Source organism: Pavona decussata, unplaced genomic scaffold, assembly GCF_977016875.1.
Source record: "Pavona decussata unplaced genomic scaffold, jaPavDecu1.1 SCAFFOLD_68, whole genome shotgun sequence".
NCBI classification, from domain to species: Eukaryota; Metazoa; Cnidaria; class Anthozoa; order Scleractinia; family Agariciidae; genus Pavona; species Pavona decussata.
In genome coordinates this window covers 513,285-538,768 of record NW_028145487.1, presented here as the reverse complement: position 1 = coordinate 538,768, position 25,484 = coordinate 513,285, and the positions used below count along the sequence as shown (strand labels likewise).

At 36.8% G+C, this 25,484-nt stretch overlaps 1 protein-coding gene across 1 annotated transcript in view; it reads right to left on the bottom strand.

Annotated features, from left to right (window-relative positions):
- LOC146477862 (cGMP-dependent 3',5'-cyclic phosphodiesterase-like) overlaps positions 1 to 25,484 on the bottom strand; it is a 56,995-nt gene that overhangs the window by 22,737 nt on the left and 8,774 nt on the right. The window contains exons 5-19 of the mRNA XM_085112959.1: positions 21,976 to 22,025; positions 21,012 to 21,068; positions 20,037 to 20,121; positions 19,709 to 19,761; positions 10,543 to 10,617; positions 9,951 to 9,989; positions 9,268 to 9,336; positions 8,284 to 8,320; positions 7,249 to 7,351; positions 4,939 to 5,050; positions 4,045 to 4,084; positions 3,401 to 3,464; positions 2,921 to 3,011; positions 1,627 to 1,684; positions 580 to 661 (exon numbers count right to left, since the gene is read on the bottom strand). Coding sequence (XP_084969085.1) covers positions 580 to 661; positions 1,627 to 1,684; positions 2,921 to 3,011; positions 3,401 to 3,464; positions 4,045 to 4,084; positions 4,939 to 5,050; positions 7,249 to 7,351; positions 8,284 to 8,320; positions 9,268 to 9,336; positions 9,951 to 9,989; positions 10,543 to 10,617; positions 19,709 to 19,761; positions 20,037 to 20,121; positions 21,012 to 21,068; positions 21,976 to 22,025 — 1,015 coding nt within the window. The remainder of the gene's footprint in view (positions 1 to 579; positions 662 to 1,626; positions 1,685 to 2,920; positions 3,012 to 3,400; positions 3,465 to 4,044; positions 4,085 to 4,938; positions 5,051 to 7,248; positions 7,352 to 8,283; positions 8,321 to 9,267; positions 9,337 to 9,950; positions 9,990 to 10,542; positions 10,618 to 19,708; positions 19,762 to 20,036; positions 20,122 to 21,011; positions 21,069 to 21,975; positions 22,026 to 25,484) is intronic.

Genomic DNA, 25,484 nt, shown 5'->3' with positions numbered 1-25,484 from the left:
GACAATGAATCGTTGTTTCTTTTTGTTTTCTTACAGGGTTCTTTGAAGCTTTAGTCTAAGCGAGAGTAGGAGGAGGCATTTCCTGTGAATAGAAGAAGAAGCAGGGAAGACTTGGGTAACCAAAGGGAACAGAAAAGAAGGGGGGGGGGGGGGGCTTGAAGGGGGCACTATATGGAGCACACCTTCCTTCCTTGCTAACAAGAGGTGTCCGAATGTTTTGAAAACGGAAACCACCACACTCCTTAAACTGCACTGATAGCAAAAATGACGAAATTTTAATCGGCAAATTGCACGCGTTTCATTTTTTTGACATTTTGTAAGAGCGACATCAGAAGGTCTGGAATGCGTACATATCCCATTTGAACTGCGCGCGCATATTTAAAGAACGCTACAGTCGCCTGTTCCCCTAAAAAGGAAGACTTTTTTAACGAGGGTGCACGGTTATGTACGACCAGGAAAGCACAAGAATATCTCTGCCATCCATATAGGCTTAGAAGTACAACTTGTCCGGCCAGGGCATTCGAATCCCCTAAAAACGACCTCGTAGGATGCATAAACCTAAAAAGAAAAGATCTTCACCTCGTTCTAAAACCAGTTTTCTCATCCAGGCCTTTATAGAACAGTGGATGGCTGTACGCATCTTTAATGTTTAACATCTTTCCTGGAAGGAAAATGACACAAATTACACATTAGGTTAGAACCAGACTGAGTGTTCAAATTGATACCACAGAGCGATAATTTTTATACAAGTTGAATGTTGCGAATTTTAAGAAATGAAGTTGACTCGTCTTGAAGGAACGCTGGTCAAGAAGAAGAAAAGATTTAGCAACGTCCTGCAGTAAGAAAATCATGGAAGATACTATTGAAGATGTTAGATCGAATTATTAAGCTGCAAACACTAATGTATCATCATCATCATCATCACCACCATCGCCATCATCATCATCATCATCATCATCATCATCATCATCATCATCATCATCATCATCATCATCATCATCATCATCAACAACATCATCATCATCAATAAAATCATCAACATCATCATCATCATCATCATCATCATGATCACATTACACGAAGTACATACATCTAGTTATATCATTACATAAAATGATCTTTCTAGGAGCCGTGTAAACAAAACGACACTGAACACAGATGAAACAACAGTAATTATATGATATCAAGTATAACCTGTAACAAACTACATGTATTCTGCTAAATTCAGTATAACGTGTAATACGAATTACTATGATATTATTTGATAAATGTATTTAACGATACATGTAACCTTGTCATGTAACGATGTTTTACAATCATTTCACTTTTGTCGATGTCTTATCGATGTCTTATTATTATATCGGTACAGGGATCCTGTTCCATAACCGGACAGATCCTCTGTAATGTAGGTTGGTTTTTGCAGCTTTTGTTCTTGGTCTAGGGATATGCCAATTTGACACAGAATTTCTAATATTATTATGCAATGAATGAACACTTGAGACATCATTAAAAATCTGTTCCAAGGTATGAAGGACGGCAAATGGTAAGAACTAGAGAAAACAGAAAAAAAAATAAAAATAAAAGATTACAGACTTTTAAAGTTCTGTTACAATGTATATAACACACCTGTAGTAGCCACACATCCCACAATTCCTTGAGTGATAGGGATCCTTACTTCAGGCTCCTACAAAGTAACAGGGAACTTAAGCAGAGACATTCGTGAGCCAAGAACGGGTCACAGTCGTACTGCGGCAACCAAACTGATAACAAAACAAGAGTCTTCCAGCCCAAGGCGAGAGGTTAAAAAAGCCAACAAAGAGGACATTTAACTTCCGGTTGCCGTCCGTGGCTCACAAAGGTCTGTCCCCAAAGTGAATGTTTGTTAAAGAACTGTGTTCAGTTCTGGAGTTCAATTGGAGAGTATGGACCAGTTTATTAAATTTTCATTTAATCAGAAATTTGAGTCCGTCACAAGAAAGACCGCATTAGAATTAGTCAGTTTACCAAATCAGAGGTTCTATCGTTAGATTGCAACCATGTAGAAGGTTCCAAAATAGGAAACATATAGAGACTTTGTATGGATTTGGAGGACGCCATCTCAGAATTAGATATATTTGTATGGAATTTGCGCGACTTTTGACAGTTTGCAGCCTGGTTAGTACGCAATGAAGCAAAACCAAACTTGGTAAACTTACTAATTTTTATGTGATATTTCTGGTGATGGGGTTCATTTCTTCGAATGATGCCATTTGAACAATGTGTAATTGTATACATTGTACGTTTGACCTAATAAAATGGGCTAAATCAAAAGAAGACAATTTCTACGAAAATCCACCTCGGAGGAATTGAAACACGCCTAACTGGTAGCGATACAGGGAAGGACAGCTCAGTGGCTGTTATTTGAATGGTTGCATCTGAAGGCTTCAAATATCACATGGAAGTAAAGTTCACAATCAACATTTTCTCTGACAGACAACCATCCCATACTGACAAGTTACAAGAATCGACTCGACTACGTTACAGATCTGGAGAAGATGTGAATTACTGATATCACAAAACTTTCGCTTTTTCAATCAACAAATACCACAAATGTTGGCTGCGATGTAGTAGGCCTGTACCTTTTCAAAACTCTATCTTCACTAGACCCCAAAAACCTGCAGCTCCATTGTTTCTTATGTCTAGGCCCATTTTTTTGTAGTTCGTTCTTTTGTCCTCTCGACCAGGTCGCCCCTTGCAATGAGGGAGAAGCAGGCTACATCGGCACTTAAAACAGCCTGACAAGGATTTTAGGTTTTGAAACCAAATATTCGCGACATCTCAAATAGAGAAATGCGTATCTTACTATGCCAAATACCGTTATGTTTGGAGATTTGTACAAACTCTGCTAGCCTTCAGTTTGCTTAACCTAACTGACACGCACCTTTCTGCTGTTTCCATCGCTGGGAATTTCTCCATCAAAGACTTTTGCGACAAGTTCGTCTCTTTCTTTGTCCCATAGAAAAACAGAACACCTGCAAGGAGACAACAAAATGATATTAGAAAAGCGACACTTTTTTTCCGTGAGAGCTACTTTAGTCGCTGTAAAGCATCAGATGTTAGTATAATCTTCATTGTTTGACACGAGAAAACACTCAATAACGGCTGTATTTTATCGTACGTCTTCTTTTCCACAGTTCACTGGGCATTCTGGCAGAACGTGCAGAGGATTTCCAAAAGTAATAGCAACATAAAAACAATCGGGAGCTAACATAAACAAAATCAGAAACATCATTCACGGTTTCATCTCTCTTCCAGGAAAGAAGAGAACAGAGAAAAAGAGGAGAGAGACAGAGAACAAGGCTGATACAAAATAACATTAGATGTAGTATCATATAATAATTATACTCAAGTTTATTTTTACCTTTCTGCATTCGTCAAATTACGGGCCTCTGTCATAATCTCACTCAACAGAAGACTTACATCATCTGCAATGGAAAAGATTCGGTATAAATCTGTATTCTTCCAGAAAGAAATCAAAACTACAATAGACTGTTATCTCAGTTACGGTACAGAAAGCAAAAACACACGTATCATGCGATATTTTTATCAGAACCTCCCCCAAACAGAAGGTCGCAACTCGCATCATTAGTCCCTTCCTCAAAACAAGCGAACTGTTTTCGGGCGCGAAAAATATTTTTCCATTCCGCTGTCCATGGAGTGGTAGAAAGTTTTCACTCAAACTACATGTAGCTGCATGTGCTTCTTAATAATTTTAAGCTTTCAACGTTTTGTCTTTCAAAATTATCAAAATTCGAATTTCTAGTGATGAAGGTACCCGTAAAATAGTTTTACAGAAACTGAAATATTTTCGAGTTTGAGAAACGCATGCCTGGCCGCACCAACACTCAGAATCATAAAATAGCCGAGGATAAAGTGCTGCCCTAGCTTTTTAACTCCTATAATGAACCCAGGCTCCCCAACCTCTTCAGGAACACAGGGATGCTCAGTATCAATTATGTTAAGCCTTTTAGCCTAGGATAAAACTGATTAAAACAGTATTCTCACCGACACGTGTGAACAGGTTCCTGGCAACTTTCAGCAAATGCTGTCCAAAAAGAAAACAGACAACAATCGAAAACGTTTTTATCAAAATTAAATAATAATAACAACAACAACAACACTTTATTTCACCCCATAATGGTCAGTAAATCAATTATGGTCAGTTAAAAAAAAATGGGTTTGTTCCTGAGAAGAAAGTGAACATGTTTTACAAACTGCACTTCATAATCTTTCATTTCCATATTTTATAGACGATGCCATGTTTTCCAGGTTCGTCAGTAGCCACTTTCTCCGTGAAAAATTAAAAGAAAAAAAAAACTGCGGTTCCTAATCTTTGATTTCCATATTAAAGACCATGCCCTATTTCTACTACTGAAACTGCAGAAACGTTAGTATTCTAACTTAATTAGTCAGATCAGTATCCACTTTTCCAATGAAAATTACTAATGTGCATGCACAATGTACCTCACTGTGTCAGATATTTTCACGATCTTTAAAGGGGCAATGTCACCTACAGTATGTTTAGTGTCGCTTTGAATGGCCCTAAAATATCTTTGTATCCATGGAAACGTTAATGTGTTTTTTTTTGTTAGTAACAACCTTACTAGTGTACAGAAACTAGTTTCACTCATCTTTGGCTGCAGATGGCTAGGATGGAAATGGATTGCAACTTGAAAAAATTGTCCAACTCCTTCTGAGTATTTTGAAGAAATCGCTAAAAACTGATTATAGTTTATCCTTCCTCGGAGAAATCGTTTCATATTCTAAAAGCAATTTAATTCATGTTAGAAAAAAAAGGTTCTTTGTCAAGTAGTTGAGCAGTTATGACGAACAGACAGCAAAATCTCCGTGACAGTGCCCCTTTAAAAAGCCAATAGTCACATTTCTAAGTGATCTCACCTCTTGCTGTCGTTTGATGACCATCTCCTTTTCCCATTCTAATGTGTGTTCGAGATGTGCTGCGATGTTTTCACAGCAGAACTTTGCATTTTCTTCGTCAAAACTAGAAAACCTAGAGAAGAGTAGAACGAAAAAAAGAAACTTCCTGGTTGACAGCAAATACAGTCAGAAGCCCGCCTTACGACCACCTTGTTAAGGACGGTGCCTACTATTGTTACTGCGCATACGTTCTGCGCATCTCGACATACTCGGGTTTGCTATGGGTGGTGCCTATTAATACAGGGATTTTTTTGCGCGGTTTAAAACTATGTGGAGAAAGCAGAACTTAGGAAGTGCTCTTGGTATCCAAAAAGAAAATTGGGGGTAACCACGCATTTTTCAGAGATAATTAAGGTTCAATTTAGGAAAAAATCCCATACATTGCTTTAAATTTTGGCGCTTTTTAGAGATATTATTGCTTAATTATCTCTGAAAAATGCCTGGTTACCCCCAGTTTTCTTTTTGGATTTTAATAGCCTTTGCTAAGATCTGCTTTTGCCGCTTAGTCATAAACTGCACAAAAATATTTCGGTATTAGTAGGCACCGTCCTTAATACGACCAGCTTTTTGTGCCCCAAACGTAATGAAAGTCCAGTCATTTCCTTAGTTTTACTACGTCGACCAACCCGTTATTACGGCCACATTTTCACGTCCCGAAGTTGGTCGTTTTAACGGGGTTCCGTTGCACGCAACTAACCAACAAACTTGAAGTAAAAGTGTATATCTAAATGGTGACAAACCAAATTGCTCAGTGATTGGGGTTCAAAGCAGGGCTATCATATCGGCGTCACAAAACTGGCCTCCAGTACTGTAAATGTACAACAGGCTTAAAACCCAGACTTGGCTGGTTTTCTCCATTGTATACCCCCGCGTTTTCGTTTTAGATTACGAGTAGGCGAAACACACGAACGGTCGTGTGCCAGCTTTCACGCGCGCTCCTGTATTTCGCCCCCTCTATACTAACCCTGAAAGACAACTTGTAATTTTATTCCGTAAAATAAACGAACACGATTTATAAATTCCAAATTAATTTGATTTTGTTGTCATTTCTGTTGTTGTTTTAAGCCTCATAGTTTCTTTTAATTTTTAGATTATCTGGAATTTTCTCAGCACGAGGCGACCATATACAGAATTATGCCAACTCTTCCCGAATGTTAGTCTAGCGCAGACTTGTCTTCCTCTACTTAACAATTTAGTTGGTACCCGTCTATACAAACACCAAGCCCCATCCAAACGTATCCGTTTTCGTTTCAAGATGGATTGGTCTTCTTATGATGAAACAGCAGGAGGGGCATAAAGACTCTACCTTCATCTGCCCCACCTGTGGAAAGGACTGTCATTCAACAATAGACCCTTCTCCAAAATGGCGGCAACAGATTTGAATGAGTTCAAATTGAACTGAGTGAAAAACTTATACTAGCACTGGAAAGAGCACCTTTACTTTAGTAACCTTGCAAAGCTTCACCATATTAGGTGTTATCAGCTTAGGAAATGTAAGATGAAACTTGACAAATTTACACACGTTTGTATGACTGGGGGTATACGTCATACCCCTTGTCATACAAACGTCTGTAAATTTTTCATTTTTTAACTTACATTTTCTCAGCTGATATTACACCTGATATCCTGAAACTTTGCAGGGTTATTAAAGTAAAAGTGCTCTTTCTAGTGCTGGTATACGTTTTTAATTTTAACTTATTTGAATTTTCGGCCGCCATTTTGGAGAAGGGTCTATTGGCCTTTCAAGCCACAACAGAAGATGCGCGCAATTCCATAGTCTGACACGACCGATGGATACCAATGATGGTCTTCTTATTGGCAAAGGGGGTATGCGATAATGAAACAATCCGGAGACAAAGACTAAAGCTTGAACAATGTTTAACACTGTGACCTTATAAAGCGGTTTTCAATTGAGTGTCATAAAACCAAAGCAATTACTCTGGTCAATCACAACAGACGTAAACAACACAATCAGCCAATCAGAATAGGAAGGAAATACATGTAACTGGCGCCGAGCGCGGGAAAACGCGTGGGGCCAAAACGCGATTGGTTTTGGTTTGGATTCCCATTGGTTGAGAAAGTGGCGCGAGTTTTGTTAACCAACCACAGAGCGTAGTAATGCAAAACCAAAGCAAACGCGAAATTATTTTCGACACTCAATTGAAAACCGCTCTATTACAGAACCTACATAAAGTTTTAGTTATATTATATAAAGCGACGAAACTGACAGAAACCGCGAACTGCATGTAGCACATAGTTCCATTTAGTTACCTTCGTTCTTTAAGATTCTTGTTGAAGACACACGCAACAGCTATAACAATGCCCGTTTTGATGCTAATTATTGGAACACACAGCATGGATTGGACATAACAATCTATGGAAGAGCAGATTTACATTATATTCAACAAACCCTTTGTACCAACACAAACTGTGAGTCATTTACTTTGCTTACAGCCGTAGAGTGTTTCTGTCGAACATCAAATTTCCAAGAGGAGGTCTTAACAGTACTTTTATCAAAAAACCTTTGACAGTGTAAACCAGCCGTAAGAAAACATCTGCGGGTTGACCCGCGGGATTTACGGGTTTCAAGGTTTGGACTTTGCCTTAGCTTCATATACAGTTTACTGTTTGGTCTACATAATTTAGGGCAAGGACAAACCATGGATCTAGAGTTTCGTTGACGATCGTGAAAATGGCTTCAGTTGCCTTGTAAATTCCCTGAGCACTTGACTTACTGTTCAAAGAAATTTTGAATAGCCAACAACCATGAAAAGATATACTGTTTGTCCAAGTAGGTAGGTGTGATTTTCAAACTACTTCAAGGTTGAAGTTTTCTACTGCATATACACCGCACACGTAAAGGCTGGTTTCCATATGATCGCGGATCGCAGATCGCTGATCGCAATAAGGTCTGCGATCGTCTGCGATCATATGGAAACTACTTCTGCGATCGTCTGCAACCACGATCGCAGGATCGCAGACGATCACAGACCTTATTGCGACCTGCGATCTGCGATCATATGGAAACCAGACTTAAGTTTAACATAAGCCTTGCTGTATCCTCTTTTTTGGGGTGTGAAAATAGGGGGGGGGGGGGGGCGTCCATGGACCCTGGGTCCATGTTTTGTCCTTGCCCCAATATTTACACGATAGAACAAACTATGCACAAGAGGTCAGTAATGTACTCTTGATTTCAAAGACTTTGTTTGGTAAAGGATTCAATCATGCATGGTTGAATATAATTGTCACAAAAAATGTTACTGTATCAAATGAATCGTAAAAATGACTAGGAAATTAATCGAATACCTGTTATTCTCTGTAAGTCATATCTGAACTTTGTGTCCTAAGGAAAAGAGAAAAAGAGGTACTTGCCATAAGCAAATGTTAGTAATTATAATTATAAAGTAATAATATAATTATTGCACATTTTCATTATGATTAATACACATGTACACGATGTATGCTTTATTCTGAGCTCGCCCAGTCTTGAAACGAAAGTGTTACAGGTTTTTTGGTTATTATAATAAACAATTCGAAGATAAAACCTTTCCTTACGAAACAAACCAGGCCCCAGTTGTTCAAAGGCCGGATAACTTTATCCGCTGGATAAGGCACTATTCAGGGTCGAAAATATACTTCACGTTAAACGTTGTCCAAGGTTTTCGTACACTCCCTAACTTAACTGTGGTTAGAGTGTACATATTGGCTTGTACAAGAGGAAATACTGAAATCTTTGCGCAGATTGAAACTGTCGGATAGTGACTTATCCACAGGATAAAGTTATCCGGCCTTTGAACAACTGGAGCCAGGTGTAATTTTCACTTAGTTGAAAACACAAATTTGTAAGATTCTTCCATTCTTTTCTAATGCTTTCACCGCCGAGCCTACATGTATTCCAAATTCCTGTTCATTGCCAGGTGAACGGTGAAGAATACAACAATTTACCTCTGGTCTAAATACCCGCGAAGTACGTGTAATTTCAGTTCGTGTAATTTTTACGCGCGCGTATTACTATTTTGCGCGTAAATCCGCCATATTGCACGCGCTTTACGCGCGTGTAAGTGCTGCTATCCCCGTGGTCAGTACTGTAAAGAAAAAACACTCCATCCACCCCAACCCACACCAAAACACTGGACAAGGTAGACTTTTTCGTATGACGGATAAAAACCAGGCTGTCATTATTTAACAAACCTCAGATTGTTCATTGAAAGTCACAACAAGCTAACAGATAGACTAATTTTTGTTATTGCCTTCAAAATTTAATTACCTTAAGCTAACTGTAAGACTTACCTTTGTTATATCAGAAACATTTAGTTTCCCTTTGCATTGAACGACGTCTTCAAATATACTTCCAGAAACCTGTCAAAGGATGCAGGCATTATAGCATGGACTATGTTGTAAACATATAGGCAATAGTCACTATACATGTACATGTATAACTTATTTTGACCATAGTTACTTGAAGGGCTGATTAGGAAACCTTGCCATGAAAACAATGGTGCTGCAATTTATGTTGGAAGGGCCGGGACCCTGCACAATCCTTTGTTTCACACCACAGTTGAATATCTTAACAAAAACGTTTTGCTTGGTCAGTTGCTCCAACACATTCCAAATTCTATTGTTGTTTGTGCAGGGTGACAAGGCCAAAAAGGCAAACAAAAACATATAACAAAGACGTTTGTCAGGTTTCATAACCATTGCCTAAATTAATTATAACTATGTTTTGACTGAAAGTGATTAACCTTGATTCTTTGGAAATAAAGGAAAGTGCCGTGAAAATTTCCACAACTTAATTTAAATAACATGATGCATAAAAGTTTGGGACAACTTACATCTTGTAAATGACTGCAGAAAGTTTGCCTATCAATTTTGAAGTCCATAGATCACCAAAGGAAATATTTACATTTGTTGTTTATTGTAACATCACATGAGAAGTGTAATTGACGCTGAATTTGTCATTACTTTACATGTACCTCGATTCTTTTCTCCTCCATGCTGTCTCTGCTTTCTTGCTGTAAATCAGAATAAAGAAGAGAAAGGAAAATACCATTCAATTACTATCACAAAACACACTTTTGAGACAGTGCAGAAGAGAACAATGTGAAAATTTGCTGAGATAGAATTATAGCATTTCTTTGGTGCAATCATGTGAAGCAGGAACAAGTTAAAGTGATGACGCATTGTGTGCACTGCTCCTTTAAACTGTCCCAGTGCGTCAAAATAGAAATGAACCAATGCAGAAATGAACCAATGTTATTTATTGGTTCCTGCAATGTGCCTCCTACACCATACACACAAAGGGGCATCTCTCCGTGTTATGTCCCTGCTTCATGCATTTCATTTTCCCCCTAGCTACATGTTCATAGACTAAACTGAAAACACACCTTTTTAAATGCGCTTTTAATCTAAATTAGTTTACTTAATCTTTTGTTTTTATATTTCTAAGTCATACTGTACTGTAATACAATGGATGTAAAGGGCTTAGAACGCATGCGGATAAGCGCGATATAAGTGTTATTATTATAGTGTGTCCTTACCTTTTAAAACACATTCATATACACGCACCTTGTTATGAAGCTCCCCTGCTGTATGATCCAGTATCAGAATGGCACTGCCTTCAGCACAAGTCTGTGTTTGGAGCTTAAAGAACAGGGTTTAACTATGTCAAGGTACTACAGCTGCATATACCATTTCGTTCTTATACACTAAACATGCCCTGATAACACTTCAGTCTTCATTCCGTATTTTATTTATTTATTTTTTTTATTACTGTATATTTTAATCAGGGTACGGTGTATACATGTAGCTGTGAAATCTAATATGCTAATTACGTGCAGTCTGTAGGATTGCTGTAATCAATTTAGTATGCCACAAACCCAAAGCAGAGTTATTTTGTGGCTCCTCCCATGTAACTTGTCTTCAGGGAGTCAATTGGTGCATTAATTGCAGTGTACAAAATAAAATAAGTACAAGTCATATGGTTATTGCCTGTTCTTTACGTGATGCCAGCTGAAGCTACATGTACATGTATCTTCAAAATGGCGGCAACAGAACTGAATAAAAAGCTGATACCAGCACTGGAAAGAGCACCTTCACTTAAGTAGCCTTGCAAAGTTTCAGCATATCAGGTGTTATATCAGCTTCAAGGAAATGTAAGATGAAATTTGACAAATTTACAGACGTTTGTATGACTGGGGGCATACGTCATACCCCCAGTCATACAAACGTCTGTAAATTGTTCATTTTTCAACTTACATTTTGTCAGCTGATATTACACCTGATATGCTGAAACTTTGCAGTTTATAATCCCGGGGGGGGGGGGTACTCCTCGGAATTCTTGGTGTGGGTGTGCCGCCCCGTCTTCAAATCCTGACCCTATTTCAGACCTAAACATGCCATTTTCCAGTCACCCGTTTTCAGACCTGACCTCTAAAATTCATATCCGTTTTCAGACCTGATAATTATGTATCAGTGCCGAACGGAAGTTGACGCAAGGAGCAAAAGTAAGCTGGAATGACATAGTTTATCTATTTCGTTTTCTCACTATCAGTTAGTCGTTCCAGTTACGTACTGAGAAGAAAATATGTTTGTAAGCTTTCGTAAATGTTCCCCGCCCCAAAAACCCGACCCGATTTCAGACCGTAATTGTCAAAATCTATACCCGTTTTCAGACCAAAACGGGTCAAAAACCATACCCTTTGGGGCGGCACAATTTACCTATATACCTTATATAGGGTAGTACCCTGGTGAAAATCTTTGGAGGATCCTCAAAGATCTTCAAAGATCCTCCAAGATCTGCAAAGATCTGCAAAGGTCTTCTAAAGATCCTTGAAGACAAGGATCTTTTAAAGATCCTCACAGATCCTAGAGGATTTCTTGAGGATCCTATAAAGATCTCTTGAAGATCCTGATGAGGATCCTTTCAAAGATCTTCTAAAAGATCCTACAGGATCCTCAGAGATTTCATTAGGATCCTACAGGATCTTCAAAAAGATCATTTAAAGGATCCTTTCAAAGATCTTTGTCAGGATCCTTAAGGATCCTCAAGGATATGATGAGGATCTTACAAGGTTCTTGTAAAGAACTGTTCAAGGATCTTCCAAAGATCTTTATCAGGATCCTTAAGGATCCTCAAGGGTCTTACAAGGTTCTTAAAAAGATCTTAGAAGGATCCTATAAAAGATCTTTGTCAGGATCCCCAAGGATCCTCAAGGATATGATGAGGATCTTACAAGGTTCTTGGTAAGAACTGTGCAAGGATCTTCCAAAGATCTTTGTCAGGATCCTTAAGGATCCTCAAGGGTCTTACAAGGTTCTTAAAAAGATCTTAGAAGGATCCTATAAAAAATCTTTGTCAGGATCCTTAAGGATCCTCAAGGATATGATGAGGATCTTACAAGGTTCTTGGTAAGAACTGTACAAGGACCTTCCAAAGATCTTTGTCAGGATCCTTTAGGATCCTCAAGGGTCTTACGAGGTTCTTAAAAAAGATCTTTAGAGGATCCTATAAAAGATCTTTGTCAGGATCCTTAAGGACCCTGAAAGATCTGATGAGGATCTTACAAGGTTCTTGTTAAGAACTGTTCAAGGATCTTTCAAAGATCTTTTTTAGGATCCTTTAGGATCCTCAAGGGTCTTAAGAGGTTCTTAAAAAGATCTTTGGAGGATCCTATAAAAGATTTTTGTCAGGATCCTTAAGGATCCTCAAGGATCTGATGAGGATCTTACAATGATCTTCAAAGGATCCTATCAGGGATCCTTGAAAAATCTTTGTCAGGATCCTTAGGAATCTTCGGAGGTTTGATGAGGATCTTACAAGGATCTTAAAGGGATCCTATTTTATCTCTTTCAAAGAACTTTCCCAAAATCCTTAACAGTCATCATGGATCTGATGAGAATCTTAGAAGGATTTAAAGAAGATCCTTTCAAGGAGACAAAGAGGATCTAAGAAAGATTTTTGAGGATCCTTTCAATGATTTTTGTCAGGATCCTTAAGGCTATAATTATTATAATGACCTCACAAGGATCTTTAGACAAACTTGTAATGAGAATCTTATCAGGTTGTTAGAGAGAACTTTGCAAATCATGGTCTTGTGATTAACTAAAATATAGAATAATAAACAATTCACTAAAACATAATTGGGGTTGCTTTGGAACCAAACAGGCTAATTGTACCAATTTTGCAGTCGTGGATGAAATCACCTTTCAATCATGCATAAACCATACACAGTCACATGGCAATGCAGTTATAAACCTCACCTCAAAGGCAACAGAACTAAATATTTTTTTTTCTTGCAAAGAAAGTGATCAGCCACATAAAATCTCAACAAAACAAGATTTCCTGGGTCTACAAATATTTTCACAAAATGTGAAGACAAGCAAATTATGACTGAAAATCTCTTTCTTCGACTTTGACAACAAAAGAAGCTAAAGGACGAAACTTTACAACATTAGATTGTGATCAGTCGATTCAATATTAATTTTTGTGATTTTTGGAGCTGCAATGGGCCAATACTGTGGAATTTTCAGGTAACAACTGATGTTAGCCATATCAATGCATGAGTTATATTTTCTTCCTATTTTACCTGATAGGGAAAAAATAGAGAATCTATTTTATTTGTGTTTTATTTTTATTTTAAGCCTATTTTAAAGCAAGATAGAACAAGGTGTTGTATTTTATTACTATTTTCTCATAACAAACTGAAAAAATAGCCTGTAAAACAGCCTGTAATCCTATATCACTAATGCTCAATAAAATAGTAATACACTGTTTTATTTATATTTTTTCTACAAATAGGATAGGCAATGGCCAGTTAGATTGTCTGTATCACATGTTGTATGTACATATTTTGTATACACCAAGGGAAACTTCATCTCCCTAATCTAAGGTGAAGTTACTGTTATTTTGTATTCATCATTGTTGCTGTATACACCGTCAATGTTGAGCCATATAAAAAAGACAAATGCATGATGTATACTTATTGCATGTACACTTTTTTGCTCAATCTAACAATTACATATACCAGGTACTTCTTTGCAATAAACTTATAAACTTAAAGCTTATGTATGCAATAATAACAAATGGTTTGGAAGAAAGAGCAAGGATGTACTTATTTTCTATACCACAAGATTGAGCTGTATTTTTGTTATTTTAATTGGGCAAATAAACACATAAAACCAAGATGAGCAACTGATATTAGTATCTGTAACTGGCCTGCTTTCCAGGAAAAGCTTTAAAAGAAATGAAGCTTATATTAAACTTGACTTAAATGTAGTACACGTCACTGAAATGCATTTGTGAAAACAATATTACATTCAGACCTTCTTCGATGGATCTCAACTCCATTTGATGCCAAAAAGAACAACAATGCTTTCAATCATAATTCCTACAACTTTCATGCACAGTGCTAGCTTTTAAAATGAGCAAGAAAACGTGGGGTCACAACAACACCGGCAGCCATCTTGGATTTCATTCAGACTGGGTAGACTGGGCACGAACAAGGCCATTTTGGTCAGCAGATATGCCACTGCAGGCTCGCGGAAAAGACCGTTTCATTTTCGATTTAGGCGGAATATTCAAGAAAACAGGACACATTTTTGTGGATTTTTACCTCTGTTAAGCTTCAAAATGTTGGGTTCAAGCAAAAAAATGTGGATAACTACTTTTAGCAAGAGGTAAGCTTTGAAATCAATAATTTTGATGAAAAAGACTGCATGAAAATGTGTGATTTTATAGATCTTCTATGGGAATTTCGAATGCATGTGCTTCTTGAATCTTATTTGAGCTTAACTGCAAATTCGAGATTGTTAAGGTAAACATTCCCTATTTATTTTTCTTATACATGTAAAGCCTTTGCAAACGTTTTTACAGAGTAATTTGTAGCCAGGTTGTTATCATGTCTTGGTATAAGCTGAAGACTTAGTGATCTTGGTTTAATTGACGTTGCATGAAGATCTGGAGTTCATGATCAACTTCATGGAGTGTATAAGCTTATATTTTCTGTAGCACCATGAGTTAAAGGTCGGATACCCTTGTTTTGCTCAGAAATCAACAAGATTGTTACAGATGAGAAGCTCACTGAAACATGTGTCTAAAAGCGTATACTTAGCACTGCCCAGATCACTGTCACAGTGATCACTGAGTAAGCACTGGTCACTCAGAAGAACTGACTTAAAATGCACTTTTTTCTGTTGTACTGCAGATTTTCAGCTCAATAATGTTGTCAAGGCTGATACTCAATCGTGCAGCGTCAGAGTCAAGTCAGCAAATCCTGCTCAATAAGCTAAGTCACTTATATATGACTGTTGGAATCTATTTTAACTGATTTGATTTTGTTGCAAATCGTGACTTCTGCTACTCCTACTGAGAAACAATAATTATTACCAAATAAACTTTTGTAACTTGCATAATGGAGTATTGGTCATTACTTGATATCATATACATGTAGTTGAAAACAGCAAGGGTACGATCAATCTTTTTTTTACGAAATATCCAATCATTTTTCTTTTTTATTTAGCACTCCCCTGAACCTTTACATAATTCAAGACAAAGCCATTTTCTGAATGTTTCTTTCCTGAGAAGTTTACTGTGAAATTGTTTTTTTGCTGTTACTTGTTTGTAGCTCTGGCTGTGGTCTTGGTCTGTGAATGACAAATTTATATTGTGTGTAATGCAGATATAGTTAGGTGCAGGAATATATGAAGTATTGACCATGAAATCATTTGCAGTGGCAAATGCTACAACTAATTAAAACACATGAACTATGATAATTCTAGGCTTAGAACAAGGATTTAAACCACCTCCTATATTCAACCTACATGTATTTTATGGCTATTTTATTTCTGGATCTATAAACCAGCAGCCAGTGCTATTTTAACCCTATGTTAACTTGCATGACATACATTTAATGCCCTATTTTAAACCTGTTTTAAAGGTATTTTTGTACCACTTTCCATTTTTTCCTCATTAAATTATTCCTGTTTTATTTTTATTTTAAGCCTATTCCATTTTCTCATCAAATTATATTCACAAGCTTTTCAATATCATGATATAAAATCCCATGAAAACCTCTTGAAAATTTTGACCTTGAAAATCTCCTGAAAAGCTAAATGGGAATTCCATGTTGTGCCTACTAAAAACGAAGTATTTTTGTGAGCTTTATGACTGTTAGAAAAGCAGATCTTAGCAAGGGCTATTGGAATCTAAAAAGAAAATTGGGAGTAACCACGCATTTTTTTAGAGATAATTCAGCAACAATTACTCTTTCTTATTCTAAGGCAGTTGTGAAATACAAAGCAATGTATGGCATTTTACTCCAAATTGAAGCTTTATAATAATAATAATAATAATAATAATAATAATAATAATAATATTAAATTTATACCGCGCAGTTTCTAATTTTTTTTTTTTTTATTTATATCGCGCAGTTTCTCTGAAAAATGCATGGTTACCCCAAATTTTCTTTTTGGATGCAAAGAGCACTTGCTAATTTCTGCTTTCTCTGCACAGTTTTAAACTACGCAAAAATACCCCTGTATTTAGTAGGCACCACCCATAGGAAGCTCAAGATGTGCAGAACCTATGTGCAGTAATAAAAGTAGGCACCGTCCTAAAGGGACTTATCATCAGTTTTTCATAGTCTGATACTTGATGCAAGAAATTTCATGGGCCATGCTGTTTTTCACATTATTTTCATGGATTTTTTATGCTCTTTCCATGGCAACTTCACGGTTAAAAAATGCTATGAAAATGTCCTTACTCATGACCTTGAAAATCCCCTCAAAGAGTGTTGGAAATGCCAAGGATTTACCATAGAAAAATACTAAAATTTTCATGGGTTTTGGTTTTATAGTGTGCAATGAGAATGCCAATAATTTTTATCTGTGCAATGTTCAATGGAGCTGCACAGAGTGTTACTTTAAAGGAGAAATTGTGCATGTAAACTTGACATATTTTCAGTTTTGTCAAAATTCATATTTATTAGAGTGAATGATTTCTTTTAATTTTCAATGTAACAGTTCAAAACCAGATGAGCCTTGATTATGCCTTTGCCTGAGAGTGAGACTTGTGGCTAAAAGATGAGTTTTTTTCATAAAATTAATGCATAACTGTTACAAATTTATTGAAAGGTATTATTTTGATAGCTGACATTGTACTAGGCACTGTAGGCAACATTTTCTTCTAACTTGTCATCTAACCATGTAAAAGTGTTGTTGTGGATGTTACCACCCTGTTGCAAGTTGTGATAACATTGCACATTGAAGTAGACATTAGTTCAACTTTTGTACAGCACGTTTCTGCAACTTGCAACACCGGTTGCAATACATATAGGTATAACAATGTCTTTCAACTTTCAAGTCATAACAATGTTGTACTAAAGCTTGAAAGAAAAAGAATATATCCTGTCTGCATTTCTCATTCTTTATTTGTAGTAATTTTTTTCATGTCTTTCTGCATGTAAGTGGCCTCGTTTTCATGAAAACAAAGGGCTCACACAAAAGGAAGAAATAAGAAAAAAAAAACAAGTTACTTTATAAGGCATTTTTACCCTTGCTTTAGATTTTTACATTTTGCATTAACTGTTGTGTTTCATGTTAAGGGATTGATGATTTTAAACCATGAGATTTTTAATGTAAAACATCAAAGATCTATCTATTTGTAAAAAGATGAGAATAATCTGAGAAATAAAAATAAAATTTACTGCTTGTTAAATAGGATACCTATTTTGTGCATGAAAATTAAGAGTTTTGTGAGAGATGCACAAAAGGATCTTTCTACCATTTTTCCAGAAAATCCCTGGGTAGTTACGATCCTTGAGAATTTGTGCAGAAACCTTGAGAAGATCCTTCACGTCCCTTCCTTGCAAAAATCCTTAAACATCCTTCTATCCTTGCAAGAACGTGGAGGATCTTAGCAGAACCCTATAACGATCCATCAGGTCCCAGCAAGGCTCCTACAAGGACCATGAAGAATCCTGCAAAGCTCCTGTCAAGATCCTTAAGGTCCCTGCAAAGAACCTTTAAGATCCTTCAGGATCTTTTTAGGTTTTTTCATGATCCTAAGAGAACCTTAAGGATCTTAGCAGGACCCTGTAAGGATCCATCAGATCCCTTGAAGGATCCTACAGTACAAGGACCATGAAGAATCCTGCTAATGCCCTGTTAAGATCCTTCAGTTCCCAGAAAGATCCTTCAGGTCCCTGCAAAGATCCATTAAGATCCTTGAGGATCTTTAAAGATCCACATATTAAGGATCTTTTGTGGATCTTTTTGAGGATTTTTAAGGATCTTGATTAATATCCTCAAAGATCTTGCAGGATCTTGTAAGAACCTTGAAGTCCCTGCAAAGATCCCTCAGGTCCCTGCAAAGATCCGTTAAGATCCTTCAGGAACTTTGCAGATTTTTACAAAGATCCTTACAAGAACCTTAAGGATCTTGGCAGGGCCCTGTGAGGATCCTTAGGTTCCTGCTACAGGATCCTTCAAGATCTTGCAGGATCTTGTAAGAACCTTGAAGTCCCTGCAAAGATCCTTCAGGTCCCTGCAAAGATCCGTTAAGATCCTTCAAGATCTTTGCAGATTTTTATAAAGATCCTTACAAGAACCTCAAGGATCTTGGCAGGGCCCTGTGAGGATCCTTAGGTTCCTGCTACAGGATCCTTCAAGATCTTGCAGGATCTTGTAAGAACCTTGAAGTCCCTGCAAAGATCCTTCAGGTCCCTGCAAAGATCCTTGAGGATCCTGCAGGATCTTTGCAGATTAAGCAAGATCCTTGCTGGATCTTGCAGGATCTAAACAGGATCCTGAAGGATCTTTGCAGGGCCCTGTGAGGATCCTAAAGGTTCCTGTTAAGTTCCTACTGGATCCTGTTAAGATCCAGCAAGGATCTTGCATAATCTGCAAAGATCTTGCAGGATCCTTCAGGATCTTTACAGGGACCTGAAGGATCTTTGCAGGGACTTCAAGGTTCTTACAAGATCCTGCAAGATCTTTGAGGATATGAATCAAGATCCTTAAAGATCCTCAAAAAGATCACAAAAGATCCTCATGTGGATCTTTAAAGATCTTTAAAGATCCTCAAGGATCTTAAAAAGATTTTCACCAGGGTACCCCCCCCCCCCCGTTTTTAATTACGTTACGTTTTTAATTTTAACTTTATTATTGGAATTTTCGGCCGCCATTTTGGAGAAGGGTCTATTCTGTGCAGTGAGTCTCGCAAGTAAACTTATCAAGGACTTGTTACTACATATTAATGTATGTCTCACATTACAATGATTATATGATGCAATGTTGGCATGACCTAGTTTCACTGATGCTGTATAAATTATCATACAGTGCAATTGTCATTGCCACTGTCATCCTCATCATCGTCATCATTATTATTACTTTATTTTTATCTTTATTTAAAGTACCATTATTATTCAGTTAAAGAGGTTTCCTGCCCTTACGAACAAATAAAATGATAAATGAAGTGGTGGATGAATTGTAATTAAGATCAACCCTCCGTTGACAGAAGAGTTATTACTGACAATTATACAGTATATTGTACCTAGCAACTGGCTAAATTTGTCAAACTAAGTATAAATCTACTCAGTAACCGAATAAACATTGTCATCTTGCAGAATATCACCTAATTTTAGCCAAGTCGGCCTGCAGCCTTATCGGCTAAGTGTCAAGCAATATCCTGCACAATTTCACAGGATTATTGTTAGAAATTATGTACAGTACTTACAAATTCTCCTATTTTCCATGAGAGTGGTCCTACTTCCTTTTCATATGATCTACCTAAAGATATTGACAAAAACGACAAGAAAATGTACATTAAAAAAACAAATTTTCCAAAACAAGAAACATTTCTGTGTTTTAGAGTATTACTAATGCACTAAACTATTAAAACAAGCCCTCTCTTATTAGAAAAAAGATTTATTTAACAAAGGCAGGAATGGATGATTTGTGTATGCGAGGTATTCATGAATGGTACTTGGTTAAGACTTCTAAAGTTGGAGAAAAATATCTTCAGGTACGTTTAGTATCACTGACAATAAAAAAATATTACTTACTAAAAAACTCTAAAAATGACTTTTGCCTTTCAAAGTCATGGACATATTTTCTTCTCTCAGTTATATGATGGTAGCTTTGAAGTATCTGAAAAAAAAAATTGATGTGGCAGTGATTAGTAATCAGGGATATTTACAGGTATATTTTATTTATTTTTTTTATTAGAAGCACACTGGAACCCAAATTTGTCATAGCACCCATTTACCCACATCTGCCTTAGCATATTGTAAATTTGTATATTGGCTTGAATTACTCACTGGCTAGTACATTAGGTCTGCTGTTTTGTTTTTGTTTTTTGTTTCTTTGGGGGGGGGGGGGATGTTTATAAAGTAGGGTCAGGCTTTTGGCTGTTGTAGTGACAGGAAGGGAAGTTAATGATCAATAGGGAGTGTTAGATCCAATTTATTTTAGCATGTGATAAACTCATATGCCCCCAACCCTCCCCCCTCCCCCCTCCCCCACACACACAAACAAAAAAAAAACGTCATTAATGTGTGATGTGTTATGGCCAAGAAATAAGAAAATTATTTGAATTTTAATTTTTTTGTTTTGTTTTGCAAGAGTACTTAGGGAACCTTATCATGAAAAACAATGACAAATAATTTATTGTGCAGTTCCAGAAAATATCCATACTCCCCCCCCCCCCCCCACAGAAAGGTTTTTATTTTGCACCCCCCATCCCCTTAGGAAATTCCAGTTAAGCTTCATACTTTGCTTCTTAAATTTTGACTTTCAAGACCCCCCTCCCCCTGGAAATTTCCAATGACCTTCCATGGTGTGGGTATGGATTTTTTCTGGAACTGCACAATTTGCCATGTGGGCAAGTATTAGTCATCTTTCTTGTTTTTCTCTTCTCAATCCTCAAATCAAAAGGTGTCGAATGGGACCTCAGTTGTCCAGATATTATTCAATTATTTATTCAATTTTCTGAGATTAAGTTCAAAATAAATGTACAATAAACTTATTATGTGCCAAACCTGCTGTTCAGTGTAATCCAGATGGGGAAGAGTGTCGTCTAAGATAACACAAACAACCTGAAGATGGAAATATGAACAGGATAAACAGCTTCTTAAGAGTAAAAACAGTGTAGTTTCTATTGTCTTCTGACTGTGTGTACCTGTACTACATCTGAAGCCTGTCATCTCAATGAAACCACCAATTAACTAGACATGACAATAATTGTTTCAGTGTATTCAGTTAATTATACCCCAAATAATTTATAATAATATTTATTGCTCTCAAAGTTTACAGTGTAGCTACATACATGGCCAACTGTTCATTTTTGGAGATTGAAGATACAATTAATTACAGTGCAACGAACTCAACTAGGGCCACCGAAAAAAACGACACTTTGAAAATAAGAACTGTTCTTGTTTTGGATTGGTTTACAAACTACCAAAGCCAGACTCCTTTGCTGTCAACGTGACCCGTGATTGGCTGATCAATGTTGGGTGGCCCCCGTTGAGTTCATTGCACTGTAAATGCTTTTGCCAAGCATATATGGACATATTAAAAAAACTGGTCATACATTGGATCATGTTACATCCAGGAGTTCATGATAGCCAACTCATTGATTCAGCCGTGGCACTTGACATATGATCTTGTGTATAATGCAATTTTGTGTAGAATTTTAGAATTGGGAGAGGGGAGGTAATTATTACTAAAAAAAAAAAGGTAGTAAAAATAAGAACTGAGGGATGGACTGAATTCTCCAAACTTAAAGTGTAAGCATCAGTCATTTCCAGAAGTGCCCAATCCTCCACCCCACTCCCCTCGGCAATGGGAATTTTTTGAAAACAGCAAAAAAAGAAGAGTCGATTTTTTTATTTCTTCATCCTGATCAAAGAATTCATATAATTGAGAATGCACAATGCACATCTTCAACAGACAGTTGACTGTACTTTTTGAACAATCTGACAAAAAAAAGTGAAGCTAACTTACCAATACAAATGCAACAAGGTTACCATCTTTATACAGCGGTGATAATATTACTAGAATAGAAGATAACATGCTGCAAGTTACATGTATGACATCGGCATTGTTTACCTTAATCAAATTGTCAGCAATTTAACACACATTTTAATAAAACTACATGTACATTTAGCTATATATATATAATGCATAAAGTTGATGTTGTTTATAACCTCTTTGATTCGAATGTCTATATGGTGGCCTGAAATTAAATTACCTATCAACTCTGTTGATAAATTTTTAAACCAAACATTCATTTCTGATGCAGCACCACAGTTTTTTTAGAACGTTACTCCCCTTAATGTAACCGTTTGATTGACTCCTAAATATTTGAACTGACATAAAAGCACATTTTATAAAATATAAAACAATAAAATTTTGAAATAAATGTGATGGTATATTTCAAGCCTGGTGAATGAATGAGAATGATGTATTATTCCAGAAAGTGACACAAGCATAATGTAGTTCGGAAAAAAGAAATCTAAGTGCTCCTATCAGGAGTTGAACCTAAGACCCTCGGATTACTAGTTCGGATGCTCTAGCTACCACTGAGCTAAAGGTCGAGACTTGTGGGAGCTTATTAAGGCCATTGAACTATGGGACGAACATCCTACATATACTGCTAGGACTGGAATGTCGAATGTGTGGTATATCCCTGGTGAAAATCTTTTTAAGATCCTTGAGGATCTTTAAAGATCTTTAAAGATCCACATGAGGATCTTTTGTGGATCTTTTTGAGGATCTTTAAGGATCTTGATTCATATCCTCAAAGATCTTGCAGGATCTTGTAAGAACCTTGAAGTCCCTGCAAAGATCCTTCAGGTCCCTGCAAAGATCCTTGAGGATCTTGCAAGATCTTTGCAGATTATGCAAGATCCTTGCTGGATCTTAACAGGATCCTGTAGGAACTTAGCAGGAACCTTTAGGATCCTCACAGGGCCCTGCAAAGATCCTTCAGGATCCTGCAAGATCCAGCAAGGATCTTGCTTAATCTGCAAAGATCCTGCAGGATCCTCAAGGATCTTTGCAGGGACCTGAAGGATCTTTGCAGGGACTTCAAGGTTCTTACAAGATCCTGCAAGATCTTGCAGGATCCTGTAGCAGGAACCTTAAGGATCCTCACAGGGCCCTGCCAAGATCCTTAAGGTTCTTGTAAGGATCTTTATAAAAATCTGCAAAGATCCTGAAGGATCTTAACGGATCTTTGCAGGGACCTGAAGGATCTTTGCAGGGACTTCAAGGTTCTTACAAGATCCTGCAAGATCTTTGAGGATATGAATCAAGATCCTTAAAAATCCTCAAAAAGATCCACAAAAGATCCTTATGTGGATCCTCAAAGATCCTCAAGGATCTTAATGGATCTTTGCAGGGACCCGAAGGATCTTTCTGGGAACTGAAGGATCTTAACAGAGGATCAGCAGGATTCTTCCTGGTCCTTGTACTGTAGGATCCTTAAAGGGACCTGATGGATCCTTACAGGGTCCTGCTACGATCCTGCAGGTTCAGGTTCTCTTAGGATCATGAAAAAAACCTAAAAAGATCCTGAAGGATCTTAAAGGTTCTTTGCAGGGACCTTGGGGATCTTGACAGGGGCTTTGCAGGATTCTTCATGGTCCTTGTAGGAGCCTTGCTAGGACCTGCACAAAATAAGTATCCTATTTAACAAGCAGTAAATTTTATGCCAAATGTATTTTATTTCTCAGATTATTCTTATCTTTTTACAAATAGATCTTTGATGTTTTACACTTGTAAAAATCTCATGGTTTAAAATCATCAATCCCTTACCATGAAACACAACAATTAATGCAAAATGTAAAAATCTAAAAAAAGGATAAAAATGTCTCATAAAGCTAACTTGTTTTTTTTTTCTTCTTATTTCTTCCTTTTGTGTGAGCCCTTTGTTTTCATGAAAATGAGGCCACTTACATGCAGAAAGACATGAAAAAAATTACTATAAATAAAGGATGAGAAATACAGACAGCATTAATTATTTTTCTTTCAAGTTGTAGCACAACATTGTTATGATATGAAATTTGAAAGACATTTTTATACCTACATGTATAGCAACTGGTGTTGCAAGTTGCAGAAACATGCTGTACAAAGTTGAGCTAATGTCTACTTCAATGTGCAATGTTATCACAACTTGCAACAGGGTGGTAACATCCACAACAACACTTTTACATGGTTGGATGACAAGTTAAAAGAAAATGTTGCCTACAGTGCCTAGTACAATGTCAGCTATCAAAAGAATACTTTTCAATAAATTTGTAACAGTTATACATTTATGAAAAAAACTCGTCTTTTAGCCACAAGTCTCACTCTCAGGCAAAGGCATAATCAAGACTTATCTGGTTTTGAACTGTTACGTTGAAAATTAAAAGAAATCATTCACTCTAATAAATATAAATTTTGACAAAATTGAAAATATGTCAAGTTTACATGCACATTCTCCTTTAAAGTAACACTCTGTGCAGCTCCATTTTAAAGCACAGATAATTGGCATTCTCATTGCACACTATAAAACCAAAACCCATGAAAATTTCAGTATTTTTTCATGATAAATCCATAGCATTTACAACACTTTTTAAGGGGATTTTCAAGGTCATGAGTAAGGACATTTTCATGGCATTTTTTAACCAAAAAAAAAAAAAATAAAAAATCCATGAAAATAATGTGAAAAACAGCATGGCCCATGAAATTTCCTGCATCATGTATCAGACTATGAACAACTCATGAAAAGTCCCTTTAGGACAGTGCCTACTTTTGTTACTGCACATACGCTCTGCGCATCTCGAGATTCCTATGGGTGGTGCCTACTAATACAGGGGTATTTTTGCGTAGTTTAAAACTGTGTGGAGAAAGCACTAATTAGCAAGTGCTCTTTGCATCCAAAAAGAAAATTTGGGGTAACCATGCATTTTTCAGAGATAATAAAGCTTCAATTTGGAGTTAAACGCCATACATTGCTTTGTACATGTATTTCACTGCTGCCTTAGAATAAGAAAGAGTAATTGTTGCTGAATTATCTCTAAAAAAATGCGTGGTTACCCCCAATTTTCTTTTTGGATTCCAATAGCCCTTGCTAAGATCTGCTTTTCTAACAGTCATAAAGCTTGCAAAAATACTTCGGTTTTAGTAGGCACCACATGGAATTCCCATTTAGCTTTTCAGGAGATTTTCAAGGTCAAATTTTCAAGAGGTTTTCATGGGATATGAAATTGAAAAGCTTGTGAATATAATTTGATGAGAAAATGAAATAGGCTTAAAATAAACATAAAACAGGGATAATTTAATGGGGAAAAATGGAAAATGGTACAAAAATATCTTTAAAACAGGTTTAAAATAGGGCATTAAATGTATGTCATTCAAGTTAAAATAGGGTTAAAATAGCACTCTGCTGGTTTATAGATCCAGAAATAAAATAGCTATAAAATACATGTAAGCTGAAAATGTAGGTGATGGTTTAAATCCTTGTTCTA